The sequence below is a fragment of the Rhinoderma darwinii genome, chromosome 5 (genome assembly GCF_050947455.1).
Source record: "Rhinoderma darwinii isolate aRhiDar2 chromosome 5, aRhiDar2.hap1, whole genome shotgun sequence".
Taxonomy (NCBI): domain Eukaryota; kingdom Metazoa; phylum Chordata; class Amphibia; order Anura; family Rhinodermatidae; genus Rhinoderma; species Rhinoderma darwinii.
In genome coordinates this window covers 311987169-312004423 of record NC_134691.1, presented here as the reverse complement: position 1 = coordinate 312004423, position 17255 = coordinate 311987169, and the positions used below count along the sequence as shown (strand labels likewise).

At 40.9% G+C, this 17255-nt stretch overlaps 1 protein-coding gene across 3 annotated transcripts in view; it reads right to left on the bottom strand.

The window, feature by feature from the left end:
* The window catches only part of CUL2 (cullin 2), a 73912-nt gene that overhangs the window by 37057 nt on the left and 19600 nt on the right, over positions 1-17255 (bottom strand). For all 3 annotated transcript variants that reach the window (XM_075827453.1, XM_075827451.1, XM_075827454.1), the window contains exons 7-13: positions 13905-14001; positions 13710-13820; positions 13121-13283; positions 6696-6820; positions 5381-5488; positions 3838-3897; positions 2969-3097 (exon numbers count right to left, since the gene is read on the bottom strand). In XM_075827453.1, coding sequence (XP_075683568.1) covers positions 2969-3097; positions 3838-3897; positions 5381-5488; positions 6696-6820; positions 13121-13283; positions 13710-13820; positions 13905-14001 — 793 coding nt within the window. The remainder of the gene's footprint in view (positions 1-2968; positions 3098-3837; positions 3898-5380; positions 5489-6695; positions 6821-13120; positions 13284-13709; positions 13821-13904; positions 14002-17255) is intronic.

Genomic DNA, 17255 nt, shown 5'->3' with positions numbered 1-17255 from the left:
ACGATTCATACCGCAGGAACAGTGGCAGTGAGGGAAAGAGGGGCAACATCGGACAAGCACAAACCAGTGAGCGTGTCCGAATATAAGGGTATGTTCACACGGCCTATTTACGGACGTAAATCGGGCGTTTTTGCCCCGAATTACGCCCGAAAATAGCGCCTCAATAGCGCTGACAAACATCTGCCCATTGAAAGCAATGGGCAGACGTTTGTCTGTTCACACGTGGCGTATATTTACGCGCCGCTGTCAAATGACGGCGCGTAAATAGACGCCCGCGTAGAAGAAGTGACCTGTCACTTCTTTGGCCGTAATTGGAGCCGCTATTCATTGACTCCAATGAATAGCAGCGCTAATTACGGCCGTAATTGACGCGGCGTTCAAGCGCCTGCACATGCCGGTACGGCTGAAATTACGGGGATGTTATCAGGCTGAAACATCCCCGTAATTTCAGCCGTTACGGACCCCCGCCGTGTGAACATACCCTAACAAGTACATGGGGGGGTGGATTTAAGCGACCAGGTTTTACAGCCCTATTTAGTAAAACGCAAAACTAAAACCTGGTACAAAAAGGTGGCCATTTATCTGTTACAGGTGGCAATCCACAACTCATTTGTGCTCTACAAAAAAAACAGAGGCAGAGACACATACCTGGATTTCCAGGAAAAAATTATTGAAGGCCTCATTTTTGATGTTCAGGACACCAGAGAATGCCCCCAGTCTGAGGATGTCACGCGACTGACTGAAAGACACTTCATCAGTCGGATTCCCCCAACACCAACCAGAAGCAACCCCCAGAAAAAGTGCAGCGTCTGCAGAAAAGACGGGCACCGCAAAGATTCCCGATATTTCTGTCCCTCATGTCCCTCACAACCAGGCCTGTGCATTGAGCCATGTTTTAAAAAATACCACACTGTTCTGAATTATTAGATTTTAGTTAATTCGTTGAAAATATATTTGCCCTACATTACGTTTTTATTTTTCCCCTGATTTTACTCCAAGGGTGAGGGAGGGAATGGGTGGGGGGTGGATGTCATGTTTGCATATGTTCTAAAGTTCATCTGCTGGAGAGCTCCATTTGCATAAACCTGCAATTTCTTATTTTAGAAAACCCAAAAAAATTAATTCCCATTATACCCCTAGATGAATATTTTGGGATTTCTGCTTCAAGAGCAGATATTTTGGAAGTGTTATAGAAACTCTGTGTTTTGTAAAACCAGCTTTGAAAAAAAGCGATTTGTGAAATAATCTTCTTCTATCCTCCGCCCTCCTACATCTCTATGTGATAATAAGGCCCACATATTTGGTATCCCCGTGCACCGGAGAAGTGGCAGAATGTGAAAGGAGATGCATTTTGGCCGTGGTCTATACCGTGTGTGAAAAATGCTGGTATAAACTGACGCATTTGCTAAAAAAGCGCTGATTTTATTTTGTTCCATCTTATTCAAGAAACTTTCAGAAAAAAACTGGACTGTCTAAAAATATGATAAACCCCTTGAAGGAAACCTTGTGGGGTCTACTTGTGTGAATGAAGTCATTTATGGGGTGTTTCTAATGTTTCAGCAGCATTAGGCCCCCCAGAAAATAGTATGCGGCTATAAAGTCAAGTGCAGAATTCCTGGACCGAAAAGGCCAAAAAGCCTCCTTTTATGCTAAGCCCTGGCACATGCCCGCACAGCGAATAAGGCACACATATTTGGTATCCCCATGCACGGGAGAAGTGGAAGAATGTGAAAGGAGATAAATTTTGTCCGTGGTCCATTTTGTGTGTGAAAAAGCTAGCATAAACTGACGCAATTGCTAAATTCTTGCATTTTTTTCCAATTTTGCCCACTTTAGAGAGAAAAAAAAAAAATGATATATACTGACAAATGCCACTAAAACAAAGCCCTATCTGTCCTTTAAAAAGAGTGTAAAATTCAAAGATGAACTTTATTCACCTGCAGAGTTATAGTCATGTAAAGAAGCGCATAGCAAAATTGTGACATTTGCTCTGGTCATTTAGCTGTAAAACAGCCTAGTCCTTAACCGGTTAACAGGATCTGATCATAAAATAAAACGTTGGCGTATGGCTGGTATTAATCCAATATCAAGCAACATGGCTTCTTCGATTGCAAAATGGGATGCAGCCTGCCACTTGATACCCCATATATATGCAATACTGATGCAAGACTTTATCAGAGTCTACAAAGTTCCCAATATTGCCGGTGTCCAGAGATGTGGGATTGACTGGCAGGGAAAAAAACCATTTTACTTTAACATTAATTGGCAAGAATAATAATAATAACGATAGAGTGACAAATGCTGCTCTCTGGACCAGCACTTCAGGAAGGTAAAGTCCGTTAACATGTGCTTTAGTTTGTTCTATATATAGACAGAATATATATCACGGTGGCTATACGTATATCCTGGTAAACTAATCTGTGAGGAGACTCGAATAGGTTGACATTGGAGAGTAGAGATTGGTTGGGGGGGGGGGGTCACACAATGGAGAGGCAGGTAGTGCAGCGTTGAAGAACAAGAGCCGTGAGGGACCAGGCACATTCTTTTCAATGGGGTCATGCACACTTCTGTTGTTTTAACGGAACCGTGTGGCCGTTCCGTCAAAAATAGGACAGGTCCTACTCCTGCCCGTTTTTGATGGAACAGTCTCGGCCTTTTCATTGATTTGGTCCGTGAAACAACGGACTGCACATGGAAGCCATCCGTGTGCAGTTCGTGTTCCACGGATCAATCATTATCGGCCGTACGACGGCCAACGGAAGTGTGCATGAGGCCTTACCCTGATTTACTCGGGGAATCCCCGTATTTTTTAGTAAACAATATTGTCATCCATAACAAAACAAGATTACTCTAATAATAAGATATATACAAAACTCAGCCTTTTCTGCACTAAAAGAAAACTTTGGAAAAGTTTATAAAAAGACGGCTGGTCAAATGAAGCAGACAATACGCTGGATATAAAACATACCTTCTGGAAAACGTCTTTATCATCTATGTATTTGAAAACGGTAATAAAACTTGTGAGCTTGTCCTCCACCTCATTCTCAGTCATTCCCTTGGCTGACTTTTTCAGCATGTTATCACAGTATTTGGCCAGCTGTGGGGATGATGAAGACATAGATGAAGCACGGGGTTACATTCTGCATGACACAACTATTACACTATAGATTGCAGCTGCTTAGACCATTAGGAAAAAAAATCTAACTTTATTTTACTTTTGTGTCCTTCTTTGTTTAATACAAACATTTTAGTTGTTTCACATTTGGAGCTACTTTAAATTTATTACATTATGGAAATGCTGAAAATGCAGTATCCCATTACCCAAATGACTCCCTTTACAATTGAATGCAGTTTGCTCATCATAGCAAGACCGAGGCACCCAAGTCAAATTCCGCGTAGCTGTCCTCCAAGCCAAGCCGGCAGAATACAAGCACCATCTATACTAGCAGGTGTTATGTGAATGGAAGGGGCAGAGATGCCGATCTGAACATTGAGACTAACCGATCATAATGCAATTCTCTAATATATTAAAGGGGTTGCCGCGCAAAGTCAACCCCTGTTCATATGACCCATTTGGGACCCGCCTTCTAGGAGCCAGAGCAGAAAAACTGCTAACAGCATTTACATGCAATACTGTATTTCCCCTATAGTAGTCGCTGAAGGGGAAATGTATAGCCGACAGTAACTTACCCCAGGCAAAATCAGCTGTTTGCCAGGGGTGATGTAAGCCAGACCCGAGGTGATCCCCTTTTATGTGGTGCTTCAAATAAAAAAAAACCAAAAAAATAAACCCACAAAAAGAGCCCCAACAATATTGCGTGGAAAAAGGTGACTTACCAATTCAGGTGCTTTGCAGACAGATTTGGGCTCTCTATAGTTGACAACACATGTAAGAGCCTGCATAGATAAAGAATTAAAATATTAACCTAAATCATCTGCCCAGGTCACATAAAAATGATCTGTGGGTTGCTAGACTTTTCTGATCAATGAAATAAATTTATGCTAAAAGGCTGCTTAAAAATACAACCCCTTTCTAGCACAACTGGATTGATATGATCATCACTCAGTCAATTATCAGGAACTGGGCGGTGGTGGTAAAACAAAGTAAAAGAAAAAAGTATAAAAAGGTGCAGGAGTCGTGGCTTTATGTAACGGATGTGCATACCACTGGCCTGCCACCTTCAGGCAGAACACTGCAACTACATAAAAAAACAGCTACAGAAGGAAAACTATTTTGACCCTGTCTGTGCTCTTCTCACACGGATGATCATTTCCGGAGGAAAAATCTGACATACACTTGCCCGAGATTTTGCGGCAGAAATCCTAGGCTGGCACTTGGATTTCTGCCACAGTTCTGCACTTAAAAAAAAAACAAAAACTGTTTCTGCACCCAGATTAGCCCCATTCAAATAAACTAATCTGCATGTGGCTACTCCTGCTTTTTTTTGTGCGACCTACGCTTTTTTTATTTATTGCATACGATGGTTTCCCCTACAGCGTTCTATAGAACTTGAATGCAGTATCAATTTTATGTTCTACTGCAATGCAATAAAAATCTGAAATGTAAGTAATGACACTATGAAAAACATATAACTGATCTATCTATGCCTCCAGCTACTACTGCTCTGTTATACAATTGCGAGTGTAATAAAATATGCATCAGTCGGTTAGTGCCTGTGCTACAGAGACTTCAGTTGGTTGGAACGCTGGCCTGCTGCACAGCAAGATAACCCGCTTGTTCATACAGGTTGTCCTGTGTACAAAATCCAGCTCCTGCAGCAGTAAAATGCAGCTGTAATAAGCACGCACATCGTGAGCCGTAATGTAAACCAGTGAAGGGGCCTCAAACAAGACAGCTACCCAACTTCAAACGCCATGGTTCAGCAGATATTCCAAGTAATCATCTAGGCCTAGCTTTACACCAGCGATTTTCCTTAAAGGCTAGGTACACCTTTGGAAAAACATTTTTTAAATTAAAAATGTATATCAGTGTGTTGGGTGCAACTTTCTAATGACTTTTTATTAAAAACTGTTACTTTTTAAGATACAGCTGCTTTGTATTCTGTATACTGAGCAGCTGTATCTAGCGCTGAGCCCTAAATCCTTGATGTCAGCGGGACTGACAGGTTCAGTGACAGCGGGTCCTGCGTGTGTCTGACACACCGGATCCACCTGTTACCGATCACATCTGACACTGAACCAAACACACTGAGAAACATTTCTTATTAAAAAAAAAAACAAAAAAAAGAAACGTGTGAATAGCCTTTAAAGTGTCTCTATAATACCGTTCTACCATCCCAACTGATCTGGCGGGACAGTAGAACAGTATGGGACGTGGAGATATTTCAATTCCGTTTTCTTTCATCTTGGTTTAATGTACCTTGTCTAGTGCACTCATAAAATGTTGATCCCCATTTAAAACGGTGTTGACGAGCTGGACAAATTTACTGTGGACCTCTAAGACGGATTCCACAAACTGGGTTGGCATCTGGAAGCGCATAGAGACGAGAGAGAAAATCAAATACACATTATAAACAAAAGAACAATGTTTTACAATAGACGAACTACTCCTATTTATTCATCCTACAGACACAGACTAAATATACCATATTAGACACCATGTGAATATATGGGTTTTATTACAATTGGCTTTGATAATATGACAACAAATCACCTGAATGGTTACTTTAAAAAATAAATAACAGAACATGTGTTACGTCATATCAAATTAGAATCAATCAGTAAAATATTATGAACACCTTTGCAACCAAAATGCTATTTTTTTTTATTATTGCTTCAACGCATCTAAAATGAAAAATAAAGCAACTTTGCAAATAGTCTGGATTAAAAAAGGTCCTATTGTTTTGACTCTACAACTCCTGTACACCTCCGTGGTAACAGACCACAAACAAACCCGGTGTAGTCGGATGCCGCAGTCTTACTCCCTCTCTATTATCCGTTTCCTACTTCTTGTAAACCTTCCTTATATTAGCACGAAGTAGGGGACATATGGAAGGAAGTATGGCTGCAGAATCAGGCTAAACCGAGATTGTAGTCTATTACCACTGAACGGTGTATATTATTTAGGAACTCTTAGGGCATGTTCACATGGAGGAATTTCGCCGTGGATTCCACCTCCTATTAATTTCAACGGGAGTCGGAAGCTTCTTTTTCCCGCTGATTATTTCAGCTAGCTGGAAAAAGAAGCGTCCTGCTCACTCTTCAGGCGGATTCCACCTGAACCTAACATTGATGTCAAAGGGAGGGAGGAATTTTCCTGCCGTCGTCAGAAATTGTTTAGCAGCGAATTTAGCGATGGGACTCGCCACGCAAAATCCGCCGTGTGAGCCTTTAGTATTGTGTAAATAGGAGGCAGACATCCAGGCAGAAACAAGGGGGAGGCTGCTGAGGGCACTGGATGTTGCGAGAAGCGCTCTGCAATGTTCTGCTTTATGATGAAAGAGCAGGCAAACCATACAGGTCTTCCTACAGGCTCCTGATGTAGATCTGGTACTGTATGCAGTGCTATAGACGTGCACACACTCATCTCTCACACAGGGGTTACGGATTTCAAATGTATTGTCCTTCCCATAGGCAACATAACAAACCAGAAGCAGTCAGCTACTTTTATTTTATTTTTTTAAATAATTTAAATTAAGAACATTGATAATGTAACCGTGCTAGGAAATACTTACATTTTCCTGAGAAAGATTACTAACAGCTCTAAGGCCTTCATCGTGGATATGGTTTTGTAATTCCTGAATCATATGAGGTAAACCATTGGATACAGCACGAAGAAGGGTGTACATATTGGCCATGTCTGAAAATAGGAAGGAAGGAAGACTCATCAATGTCAATCTCATGTTCTCAATACAATTTTTTTCTTATTATTTAAAGGCTATGTACACCTTTGAAATATACATTTTTATAAAGAAAAAAAAAAAAACTATCCGTGTGTCTGGTGCAATTTTGAAAATACTTTTTATTAAACATTTTCACTTTTTGATATACAGCAGCTTTTGTATCCTGAATACAGAGCAGCTGTATCGTGCGCTAAGACCTGAATCCGTCAGGTCAGTGGCACTGACGGGTTCAGTGACAGCAGGTCCTGCGCATCTCTTACACGCAGGATCCCCCTGTAATTAATCACATCAAAGTCATGAATTTAGATGTGATCATTAACAGCTCGATCCTGTGTGTCAGATACACGGAGGACCTGCTGACATTAAACCCGTCAGTGCCACGGATCTGACGGATACAGGTTTCAGCGCCCGATACAGCTGCTCTGTATACAGAATACAAAAGCAGCTGTATATCAAAAAGTTAAAATAATTTAAAAATTATTTTGAATGTTGCACCAATCACACTGATGGACATTTTTATTGAAAACAATTTTAAAAAAAGTTTTCAAAAAGGTGTACATAGTCTTTTTTAACAACCGGATATCACATTATCAGATATATGCCATATATAATATAATGCAAGGTACCCAAAAAATTGCAAATGAAACTCCCTGTTAAAAACCCTGGCTAGTAAAGCAAACCGCATGGTTCTTCAAAACAGTCAAGTACACTTAATGGAGTTCACCTTTCAGATCTGTGTTGATAATCTGTTCAATACGCAAGCTGAAAGTGAATGTCCATCCTTGAATACAATTTTGCTCTCTTAACCCCTTCAGGACTGAGCCTGTTTTGGCCTTCAGGACGAAGCAGATTTTTCAGATCTAACATGTGTCACTTGATGTGGTAATAACTTGGGAATCACCTATCCAAGTGATTCTGAGAATGTTTTCTCGTGACATATTGTACTTTATGTTAGTGAAAAAATTTGGTCGATAAATTCAATATTTATTTGTAAAAAACACCAAGATTTAGAGAAAATTTGCAAAAATTTGCATTTTTCTAAATTTAAATGTATCTACCTGTAAAACAGATAGTAATACCACACAAAATAGTTACTAGTTCACATTTCCCATATGTCTACTTTATGTTGGCATAGTTTTTTGAACATTCTTTTATTTTTCTAGGACGTTACAAGGCTTAGAACTTTAGCAGCAATTTCTCATATTTTGAAGATCATTTCAAAAGACTATTTTTTCAGGGACCAGTTCAGTTCTGAAGTGGCTTTGAGGGCCTTATATATTAAGAAGTCCCCATAAATCACCCCATTTTGAAAACTGCACCCCTCAAAGTATTCAAAACAGCATTCAGAAAGTGTTTTAACCCTTTAGACGTTTCACAGGAATTAAAACAAAGTAGAGGTGAAGTTTACAAATTTGATTTTTTTTTGCTAAAATTCATTTGTAATAAAAAAAAATCTGTAACACAGAAGGTTTTACCCGAGAAATGCAACTCAATATTTATTGCACAGATTCTGCAGTTTTTAGAAACATCCCACATGTGGCCCTAGTGTCATAATGGACTGAAGCACTGGCCTCAGAAGCAAAGGAGCACCTAGTGGATTTTGGGGCCTCCTTTTTTTAGAATATCTTTTAGGCACCATGTCAGGTTTGAATAGGTCTTGTGGCGCCAAAACAGTAAAGACCCCCCAAAGGTGACCCCATTTTGAAAACTACACCCCTGAAGGAATTTTTCTATGGGTAAAGTTAGCATTTTGACCCCACAGTTGTTTTGCTGAATTCATTGGAATTAGTCTGTAAAAGGTAAAAATCTACTTTCTTTGCTGAAAAAAAACGTAGACATTTTTAATTTTTACAAGGAATAAAGGAAAAAAAGCACCCCAACATTTGTAAAACAATTTCTCCCGACTACGTAAATATGCCATATGTGGTAATAAACTGCTGTTTGGCCCCACAGCAGGGCTTAGAAGGGAAGGAACGCTATTTGGCTTTTGGAGCTCAAATTTAGCTGAAATGGTTTTCGAGTCGCATTTGCAGAGCCCCCGGGGGACCAAAACAGTGGAAGCCCCCCAAAAGGGACCCCATTTGGGAAACTACACCAGGTCTTTTGCAGAATTTATTAGAATTAGGCCGTGAAAATTAATATCAACATTATTTCCACTAAAACATTGAATTTTTTCAATTTCACAAAGGATAAAGGAGAAAATGCACCCCAACATTTGTAAAGCAATTTCTCCCGAGTACGGCAATACCCCACGTGTGGTCATAAATGTCTTTTCCATTAGAAAGTAATTAACCCTTTCCGGACTTATCCATGTTTTGCTTTTTTTTTCTCCCCGCTTTCCGAGAGCCATAACTTTTTTTATTTTTCAGTCAATAGAGCGATGTGAGGGCTTATTTTTTGCGGGACGAGATGTAGTTTTTATTGGTACCATTTTTTGGTACATATGACTTTTTGAGCACTTTTTATAAATTTTTTTGGTAGAGCCAAGGTGACCAAAAAACAGCAATTTGCCGTTTTAAATTCTTTATTTTTCACGGCGTGCACCGTGCGAGTTAAATAATGGTATATTGTAATAGTTTGGACTTATACGGGCACAGCAATACCAATTTTGTGTATTTTTTTGACATTACTTTAGAGAAAAAATGTGAAAAGGTTTTTTTGTTGGACTTTAAATATTTCATTTTTTCCACTGATAATAACCATTTACTTTTGTTTTTACACATTTTATTAATCCCCATAGGAGACTTGAACCAGCGATCGTTAGATCACTGGTAGACTACACTGCAATACTAATGTATTGCAGTATATTTTAATTTTTACAGGCTCCTGTAACAGCGCCATCGCGTTTTCTGTCCGTTAGTCCCGGGTGTCAGCTGTAATACACAGCTGACACCCGCAGCGTATGGCACGGGCTCAGTGAGTGAGGCGCTCCATACATCACCCCCCACACCACGACATGCTATTAAGTCATGTGTGCGAAAGATTTAATGCGCAACGGATGGTGCAAAGTGAAAATTACAATTTTCCACTGATGTGCGATTTTAGTGCACTATATGTTGTGCCCAGTATGTGCCACAAATACCTCATAAAACATTAACTGGGTTCTCCCGGGTATGGCGATGCCATATCGGTGGACGTAAACAGCTGTTTGGGCACGCTGTAGGGCTCAGAAGGGAGGGAGTGGCATTTGGCTTTAGGGCGCACATATTTTGCTTGGTAGTAGCTCTGGCGTTTTGCTGGTATTTCAGTTTATAATGTGGGGGTACATGTAGGCTGGGCAGAGTACATCAGGGGCATAATAAGAGGGTATAATAATGGGGTAAATAAATAATAATCCGCAGATACTGTATGTGGCCAGTGTCGAAATTATAAATGGCGCCTGATCTTATCCGCTTTTGGAACGCTCTGCACATTTTGCAGCGCCATATTCTGGGAGCCAGAACTTTATTTTTTTCACCACCGAAGCTGCATGAGGGCTTAGTGTTTGCGGGACAATCTGTAGTTTTCATTGGTACCATTTTGGGGTACATGCGATTTTTTTGATCACCTTTTATTCCATTTTTCGGCAAGCAAGGTGACCAAAAACCATCAATTCTGACAATGATTTTTATTTATTTTTTACGGCGTTCACCCTGGGCTATAAATGACCATTATATTTTATTCTGCGGGTCGATACGATTACGGCGATACCATATGTATATCGTTTGCGCAATAAAATAACTTATTTATAAAATAAACTATTTTTTGTGTCACCATATTCTGAGAGCCATCATTTTTTTATTTTTCAGTCAAAAAAGCGGTGTAAGGGCTTGTTTTTTGCGGGACGGGTTGTAATTTGTATTGGTACCATTTTGGCGTACATGCGACTTTTTGATCACTTTTTATTGTATATTTTGGAGGGGGGGGTGACCAAAAAAATAGTGATTCTGGATTTGGAAAAATAATATTATAGTTTTATAGTTGGGGTCGTTACGAACGCGGTGATACCAAATATGTGTACTTTTTTTTACGTGTTCATTTTTTTCCTAAAATAAGACTTATTATAGGAAAAAAGAAGTTCTTGATTATGTCAGTTATAACTTTTATTTTTACACTTTTTAAAAAATATTTTTATTCTTTTTTTTACTTGTCCCACTAGGGGACACTTAGACTTGCAGCTCTGATCGCTGCTGGAATACATTACACTACACACGTAGTGTAATGCACTCCAACTGTCATTGTGACGTGACAGTCACTGTGACAGGAAGCCTCCGGCTGGTCCTCATAGGCTTCTGTACATGGCAGCCCGAAAGCCATTGTCGCGTGGGGGCTGCCGATCTGTGCTAAACACCTTAAATGTGGTGATCGCAATCGAACGCCGCATTTAAGGGGTTAACTGCCGAAATCAGCAGCGATGGGCCGCTGATCGGCAACAGGGAATGCAGGGCAGACACCCTGCACAGTTAACTGCCCCTGCGGTGTAGCGCCGCGTGGCGGTTAACTGTCAAAGTACTGACGTAACTGCACGTTGAAGTGCGCAAAGTTACTGCACACCTCGACGTGCATTAACGGCAAGGTGCGGGAAGGGGTTAAGTACGCAGCCTAGTTTGGGCCTTAAGGCTCAGAGCCCATTTTGCAAATCTGACATATTTCACTTTATGTGGTAATAACTTCAGAATGCTTATACCTATCCAAGCGATTCTGAGATTGTTTTCTCGTGAAACATCGGGTTTTAAAACGTTTATTTTCTTAGTTTTACACAACTTTTTTTTACCTTTGTTACTTTGTCCCACTAGGGGACTTGAGGGCAGGAGGCCCTGATCGCTATTCTAATACACTGCACTACATGCGTAGTGCAGTGTATTAGAGCTGTCAGCTACTCGCTGACAGCAAGCATAGTGGGTCCTGACTGTCAGGACCCACTAGGCATCCATAGATGGCATCCCCCGGACGCGATTGTTAGGCCTCCGGTTGCCATAGCCACCATCGCTGGCCGCTATCATGTAGCAGGCCGTCGATGGCGGTTTAACTCCTAAGAATCTGCAATCGCTATTGAACGCGGCTTCTGAGGGGTTAAATCGGCGGGGACCACCGCGATCGGTTCCTACACATTGAGCTGTGATAGCTGCTGTTTCCGACAGCAGGCTATCACAGCTCATGAACGCGCCTCGCGCCAACGGTGCCGTGTTTTATCCATGACATACTATTATGTCATGGAGCGCGAACAATGCAGTTACTATGACATAATAGTATGTCCTGGAGCATTAAGGGGTTAATCTAAATGAGCTCAAAATTCTGCACTGCTTAGTTATCATTACAGTGGTTGGAGTATTGTTTTTCTGACAGAGCTCCAAATCATCTGCACAAACAGATCTAAAATATACAATTCTGGCGACCTGTCGCCACTACTAGAGGGAGCATGGGGGTAGTGTCACCACAAACATTGACGGCATATCCACAGGATATTACATAAATGTCTGACAGACGCGGCTCCCGACTCTGGGACACGCACCTATATGCCGGATTTCTGTCCTGTCGTGCACCTATGCATTTCTGTCCTACGTCGTGCACTGGATTTCTGTATCAGAATAACAAAGCTCCTACAGCTGTAACGATAACTAATTGGCAGAGTTTTGTGTACTTAGAAACAAAAAGGATGATAAAAAGGGGACTTTCACTTTAAAGGGGATTTCCACCAAAGAAATCGAATGTTAAAGCGCTGACTAAAGTTTTATGTAATTACAGGAATATTGACATTTCTTATGTTCAGCCGCATCAATCATGGGAAGTTGAATCATATCTGACATCACCTCTACATTAGCTTCTCGGAAATAGATCGTAAATTCCTAATCTATCAGCACGTAGCATCAATAACAAAGTGACAGTCAGAAACGCAGTTCTGAGCCCCCGTTAGCAGTTCTGCAAGATTTCACGGGAAGAATAGCGCAGCATGCAGGGCTATTCTTCACGTCAATACAATGGACACCACAACGGAACCCTGACGGACCTCATTATGATCAACGGGGTCAGTCGTGCGCCATTGGTGACCGTCGTGTGACATATCCGGCACCGCTGTTACGGTGTCCGTTACAATGGAAACCATGACGACTGTGTGAACAAAGCCTAACTCCAAGCTTACGCTCAATATGCAGAAAAATGTTAATATCTCAGTAAATAAATAAAACATGATGAGCCGGCTTGGGCTACTGCCCTAACTTCCGATTTACTAACATACGGCCAATTTCACGTGTAATTACAAATATAGAAGTTTCACTTACCACTTCTCCTTTCTTGCCTAATGATATTGTGACATTCTGCATGGAGGAACTGCAAGTGGTCAGCAACCATTCTCTGTTGGCATTCGTGTATCACTTTAGTATATGAACTGGGGTGTAAATACTTTCTACATCGAATCTCTTCATCTTTTAATCTACCTAAAATCTAAACAGATTTAAAAAAAAAACACTGATCACACATTACAACAAATACAGGTCAATTTGAGAACGTAGTACATAAAAAGGAAACAAAGGCAGGTGAACTAATCCAATGTCAGTCATTTTCTTTTAGAATGGGCCCTACGTGCCACATATTGTATGCCTATACTATATACTAACTGCCCATGTATAAACCCGTCAAAACCATGCCCCACGTGTGCCAGCGCTGGTGCCACAGGTCGCTGACCCCAGTCCTAGAGCTTTTGGATAATTTTCCCCGTTATCTATAATCAAAATCATGACTATATGAGCAGCTATATAAACAATTTATGGATACGTTTTACAATTTATTATTTATTTCCCATTGCTTATATAGTGCCATAAGTAAATTAAATGAAAATGGTGCCAATAAAAGCGTATTAGTAATACCCACTTTTTCCATATATTGTGAGCAGTTTGACTCTTGTAATAAATTTGACGCTTCTTGCTTGTAATACTCCCCTGTTTCAGCCAGAAAAGGCCACTCAAAAATTTCATGATAAAACTGCAAACAGAAAATACAACATGGAATCAAACAAGCCATACACAAAGAAAAACGTCAATACATAACGAAAAAAACTTGGAGTACCTTTAAGGGAAATTTTTTCTTATACTGTTCAACATGAACAAAGGAGTTGATAACCCCGTGGATTACTTTTTGATTTGGGTCTTCCCCACATCGATCACTGAAAAGTAAAAGTCAACTAGTGAATAACACAGACTAGCAAAATAATGATACCAAAAACCTGCTCACAGGCGGGAATATAAGAGAGTTGACGGCTATTTGTCTGGAACAGAAGAAAAGTCCCTGAAGGAAATGGGACTTTATTGGATATGTGAGGCTATGTACACCTTTAGAAGCAATTTTTTATTATTAAAGGGGTTTTCCAGTCCTAACCATCTAATGGCTATTTACCTCAAGTTACCAATCAAACACACTTCGTAATTTACGAACGTCTCAGAAAATGCCCTGTTTTCCCATTCTCGTCGCTGGTCACGCGACGCCGACCCCCTGTGAAATGTACACTTCCGGTGATTTCCCGTCCATAGTCTGCAACAGCTTCCTTCCGGCCACTGGACTGTACAGCACGTCATGTTAAGTCATGACGTCTGTTACAGGGATTGGTCCAGTTAGCAGAGATCTCTGTTCCACGCATGCTCCATGCCTGCGCCTTCTATTTTAACACCAACCCAAATGTGTCTACTGCGCATGCGTCGCCCACAACCCAATTACATCAAAGCAGCCGCGGAGCAGGAATCATGTATAGTAATAAATACTGGAAGCAACCCTGGGTAACGAGGATCGTCAGAAAAATGTATTCAACTGGAGAAAGGTATTTGAGGGGACTACTTGGAACATTTGTAGTACGGCCAGACCTTTTCAAAATGTGTGCAATAGAGTTGGAAAACCCCTTTAAATTATTATTATTATTTTTAGGTATTTTTAAGCTATTTTTGAATTTACTTTTATTGCATTTTCCTTTTACGATACAGCTTCTGTGTGTCCTGTATACATAAAGTTGTATGGTTCTCTCTCAGCCGAATCCGTCAGTTCAGCTGAACTGATCGCTCGGCTGAGAGCGGGTCCCGTGTGTCTCTGACACACCAGATCAAACCGCTTTTTCTTTTGTATTAATTATAATAAATCTCCCCCAATGTCCATCTAAACATTAAGCACCAGTGGTCCCGCAAGTTACAATATTAATTGGCGACGAATGGAAGTTAAAAATATTGTAACCGGAGGCCATAACTCTATGGAAAACTAGTAATTGGTTCCAAAGCCTCCAAAATGTCAGCCGCAGATAAAAAAAAAAAAAAAAAAGATTATTTAGCAGATAACTCATACGGATAAAACAAGTTCTCACATATAAAAGTCAGAAATACTGCGGCCGCTGGAGGCTGAAAATCACTTTCTACCATGAGGACAGGAGTCTGTACAGTGCACAGAGTACCAGAAAGACAACATGGAGCCACCCTCACCTGGTGTCCAAAGGAGCAACTCATCCTGACGCAGGTAAAGCGCAATACAGGAGATGTAGTACCGTACTATACTGTAGAGAGGCGCTACTAGACAGCCAATCATGCACTGCAGGTGTCTTACCAGTAAAATGCCCATGCTGATTGGCTGGCTCTCCCAGCCAACCACAAGCGCCCGACATCCAGACCTTTTGCGGCATTGTATGTTGAATGTGGTTTCAAGTTACAATGACCCAGGAAAGACCATTCATTGCACGTTGAAAATATTGTAACCGGAGGCCATTGTAACTTGAGGGACCCCTGTACTTATACTTTATATCTGCTCGCTATGTTTATCATAGGTGCATGTGGCACATTATCAGTATATAATGTTTCTCATATCATAGCTGCGTACAATTACACAGACTTCTCTTCACAGGACAGGAAAGAAAGCTCGCCGGCAGCAGTGAATGACTTCATACTGGTGAAGAGAAGAGCGTATTATACCTCCATTCACAGATGTGATGATATCACCGGGGTTGGCAGCAGAAGACACATCTGGATATCTGTATTGCTTTCCTTCTCTGTTTTTATGTTAGTCATATATCATTTATAACACCATTATTCTGCGTCATACATTTCTTCAGGACTAGAGGTTAACGGAGTGTTTAGAGTGTAATATAACCAGGCGGCTAAACTGGACACCTGCAGATAACTGAGGGAAGGAAGAGGAAGACCCCGGGACCTTGACATGTATGGGTCACATCCAAGCTTTTTGGCTCCAAACAGAATTCCACTTAACAAAACAATACAAATCAGATATGATTTACCTCATGCAATATACATTCTTTCCTTGTGTGTCATTTGGCGAACCATCATTTATGTTTATTAAATTAATGTAAATTTTGTATAATTAAAAGTTATACAATTTTCCAATATACTTTCTGTATTAATTCCTCATGGTTTTCAAGATCTCTGCTTGTTGTTATTCAGTGGGAACATTCATTGTTTACTTCCAGTGGATAAAATTCTGTCCATGGTCATGCGAGGAAACACAGGTGCTGGGATCGTTACAATATGTGTATCAGAGCGGTGTCTTGTAACGAGCCGTGCACCTGTGTCCATCACATGACCCTGTAACGATCCCAGCACCTATGTGTCATTCACATGACCGTGGGCGGAATTTTATCCACTGTCCGCAAACAAAGAATGTTCCCACTGAATAACAACAAGCGGAGATCTTGAAAACTGTGAGGAATTAATACAAAAAGTATATTGGAACAGGGGATGGTTTCACTTAGAAATGGAAAGCAGGGCTTTCTACTCTAATGCTCGGCAATCAGAGATTATTGCCTGGGAAGACTGGGCTGGCCATTTATTTCTCCTGCAGAGGCAGCGTTACAACTGAATAGCCAACCATGTAATGCATTGACAGGCTGACTCCATCAGAGCGGGAGCGGCTTTACGTTCCGGCTCACAGAAGGGAATTCCGGGCATCCATAGTCCCTAATAAGACATATGGACAGGGGTTTTTACTGTATGTCTGTATCTGCTTTTCTTATTGTGATTATGCAGCACTGACTTGCTAATATAAAGGTTGTGTTAAGACAACGCAAAGTCTCAGTCTCCTAGATTGTATCCAAAACCGGAGCCTAAAGGCCCTTTTACTCTAGGCAAAAATCGGGCAGCCGAGCGTTCATAGAATGCTCATTGCCGATAATTGTCCTGTGTAAACAGGGCAGCGATTAGCAGACACTCGTTCATCTGCTGATCGTATCGTTTTAAAAACCTGAAATATCATGATTGTCGGCAGCTCGTCTCCCTGTGTAAACAAAGAGACGCACTGCCGACATAATAATAATAATAATGGATGGGGACGACCGCTTGGACTAACGACCGCTCGCCTGCATACATAGCTCCTCGTGACAGGAGCAGACGAGCGCTGATCAACGATGTCTTTTTTGGCCAGTGTAATAGGGCCTTT